We start from the raw sequence: 2,992 nt of genomic DNA on the forward strand, positions 1-2,992 counted from the left end.
TGAACGTTTGGCAATTTATGTCGATTTTATTGGGTTACGAATTTTTGAGAAATCATATTATGACTTACACATGTACATGTTGAGTAAATAATTTATAAAGGCATAGAAAATTTGGCTATCATAGGTATTCAAAGCTCATATGTAATAAGCGTTAAAACAATTTATTCCATGATTTAGGTTTTGGATTGTTATGTTTGCCAGATTTTTTCGCGACTTGAACTTCGCCCAATGCGGGGAAACCATTGGTACTTGCAACGCTGCTTTGCTGGCCTGTTTTCATTGCTGCTGTTGGTTTCCACATATTTTGTGGGGTTTCTCCCCACTTGGATGGAACTGATTGAAAGCTTGGCGACGATTTTGGAGTGTCTTGTTGGGGGTGTGAAAAATATGGCTTGCCAGGGCGTGTGTCTGGGTGAGTATTATGAAGAGGAGGATGCCGAACATTTGGATTCCAACAACCGGGATTATTGCTGTCACTTGTTTTCATTTCTTCCCCATAATGGTGTTTATTTGTCACTATTTGTCCTTGTCTTGATGTTTGGAGAGGATTTTGTCTAGATGAATCATAATTTCTCCCTTCTTGATGCAAAGTTTCTTTTGATGTACGCAGTGGCACAAGGGAAGACATAAGCTGTTTTTGTTTTTGAGTTGAAACAGATATCAAATAGAAAACATCTTCCCTCCCCTTATTTTTGATGTCGAGTTCACTAATTATTTTAAAATTGCCCCCAAAGTAATGCACTAAAAATTGAATAAAATGAACCTCATTTTTGAAACCCCAATGAGAAACAGAAATACGTGCCCAACCAAAGATATCACAACAAAGAATAAACGCTTTGGAAAGTTTAACAATGCCGAATTTCCAGTTAACAATGATTTGCAGCTTGTGCCAAATGTTTGAAAACATTTGTATCGGAGTTACAATAAGTCCATCAAGGCATTTGGGAAAATATAGAACTTCTGGATATTCTGAACAAATTTTTTGCATGAAACACAATTGCTGGCCATATTTGCTTATTAATTCTTCATAGTTGGCAGAAGGTGACAATTTCCTGATGCTTAGTTTTCTAAGCTCGGTGGAAAGACTTTTGGCCGTAATCCCGGTTGGATATTTCCTCACGATGGAGATAATCTGGTTTACGAGTTCTTGTCCCATACCCCTTAGACAGGCGGACGGAACGGTGATTTTGTCCAAATTAATATCCGGATCAAATTGGACCAGTCCGTCAAGAGTCCTTTTTTGTGTGACATACTCATTTTTTATGTCTTTGGCAGATTTCTTCCTTCTTGGTAAAACAAATGGGTCAATCGAGATGGGAATGTTGTATAAAGAAATCTGAAAAGGGTTTGATTCTGGGAAAAATATAGAATCCTTTGATGTAGCATGTGCATTATTGCTATGATTATCATCTTCTTCTATCATGGTGAGGTCAAAAAAAGTTGGTTGAATTGAGGTTACATCATCATGCACAACAATTTCAGTTTCTTCCCTTATCCAGTCTCTGACCTGTTCCAACCTTTCTTCTTTGTAGTTTTTAAAGAGTAATTTGAACTTTGGATGAGATTCATCCATTGATCCGTACAAAGAGAAGAGTTCCTGCGTCAAAAATTTATCAGTGTAATGTTCTATTGAGGAGACAGGCTTGTTTTTTCTAATATCTTGAATTCTTTGGTTTCTTTCCGTTTCAAACTTAGTAGATACATAGGTTGCGTATTCATTATAGTTTAAAATCGGGTCGGCTGAAGGATGCTGAACTCCATTGCATTTCATTGGAAGGTTTTGGTCGAGATCATGGTAAGAGTTGCTGAAAGACATGGTGGTTTCGGTTTGATTCAGTCGATTACAACTGTAGTATTACGGTTAAAATTCCTGTAACAATGCATACATCGTCAGTCAGTACGTGGCTGGCATATTTATTTTAATTTTAAAATTTAAGACGCACGTGAATATGAAGTGGCAGGCAAAGTTATCATCAACTCTGATCGAATATAACAAACGATAAATCTTGGGTACATATATCGTGTAAAAAAGGCTCATATAATGTATAAGAGTGAAACATGGGATATCTCATTTCATTTTGTCATCACAATCACATCAAAGGCTTCTGGTGAAATTAGTAATAATTTCCAACAGGCACTAGGCACTCCAGATCAGGTCATAATTTGTCATCAGAACTAAAATGAATGAGAAATATAACAAAATCAATTTCTGCAAGTGAAGATATAATTTACATCGATGTAAAATAAAATATATTATGTAATCGCATCATAAGAAAAAGTATATATTAACAATTCACAGTATAAATACATAAAACTTACCAATTTCACATGCCGAATAAATTTCATACACAATAATATTTGTTCATCCGCCCCCACCGAAATAAGAAATGTCAGATATATACGTTTTTTACTTCTTCCAAAACACGATGAACGGATCACAGATTCCACCGAACTTCGTTTCACCCGAACATTGACAACAACCCGATACAATTTTTCAGAAGATGAGATTGCGCCACACTCGAGATATATGGTGGCTCTCAGGCTACAAATTCGCACTCTCGTCAGCCAGCAGCAATGTCCTACAACATAACAAAAGTGCAAAATGAAGAAGACTCGTTGCAAAAATTAGAGACATACAATAGCAATAAAAAAATAATACGTTGATTCATACGCGAATAGGGAGAGAGAGAGGCGATCAAGTATTATATGGATGAAGTTTAGAGTGGAATATAATAATATTTGTAACTTGGTAAATAGTAAATAGGAATGGGAAGCAACAACCGGAAGATATATCCTTCAGCTGCTGGGTCGTCTAGTCGAGGTGGTGGACGGTGCTGGGGTTAGAGCGTCCACAGCCCACGATGCCGAATTGGCGACCACAAAAACCAAAAGTCTTCCCGTACGTCCCTTTCATTCAGTTTCTTCTTCTTCGCTATCTCCCATCCCGTGCTTTTGATGTTGATATTATTCTTCAGCCTCGATGGGAAGATTG

At 37.0% G+C, this 2,992-nt stretch overlaps 1 protein-coding gene across 2 annotated transcripts; it reads right to left on the bottom strand.

Annotated features, from left to right (window-relative positions):
* Positions 1–6: 6 nt before the first annotated feature.
* LOC110862011 lies at positions 7–2,925 on the bottom strand. Of its 2 annotated transcripts, none has more exons than XM_022111151.2 (4): positions 2,672–2,925; positions 2,320–2,579; positions 1,944–2,175; positions 7–1,870 (listed from the first exon to the last, which is right to left on the bottom strand). In XM_022111151.2, the coding sequence occupies exon 4, from the start codon at positions 1,814–1,816 to the stop codon at positions 152–154; it is 1,665 nt and encodes a 554-aa protein (XP_021966843.1). In that variant the 5' UTR covers positions 1,817–1,870; positions 1,944–2,175; positions 2,320–2,579; positions 2,672–2,925; the 3' UTR covers positions 7–151. The 2 variants fall into 2 exon arrangements, with proteins under 2 accessions (XP_021966843.1, XP_035701105.1); XM_035845212.1 differs by having other exon boundaries at positions 2,660–2,925.
* Positions 2,926–2,992: the final 67 nt, after the last annotated feature.

Source organism: Folsomia candida, unplaced genomic scaffold (assembly GCF_002217175.1).
Source record: "Folsomia candida strain VU population unplaced genomic scaffold, ASM221717v1 Fcan01_Sc048, whole genome shotgun sequence".
NCBI lineage: Eukaryota > Metazoa > Arthropoda > Collembola > Entomobryomorpha > Isotomidae > Folsomia > Folsomia candida.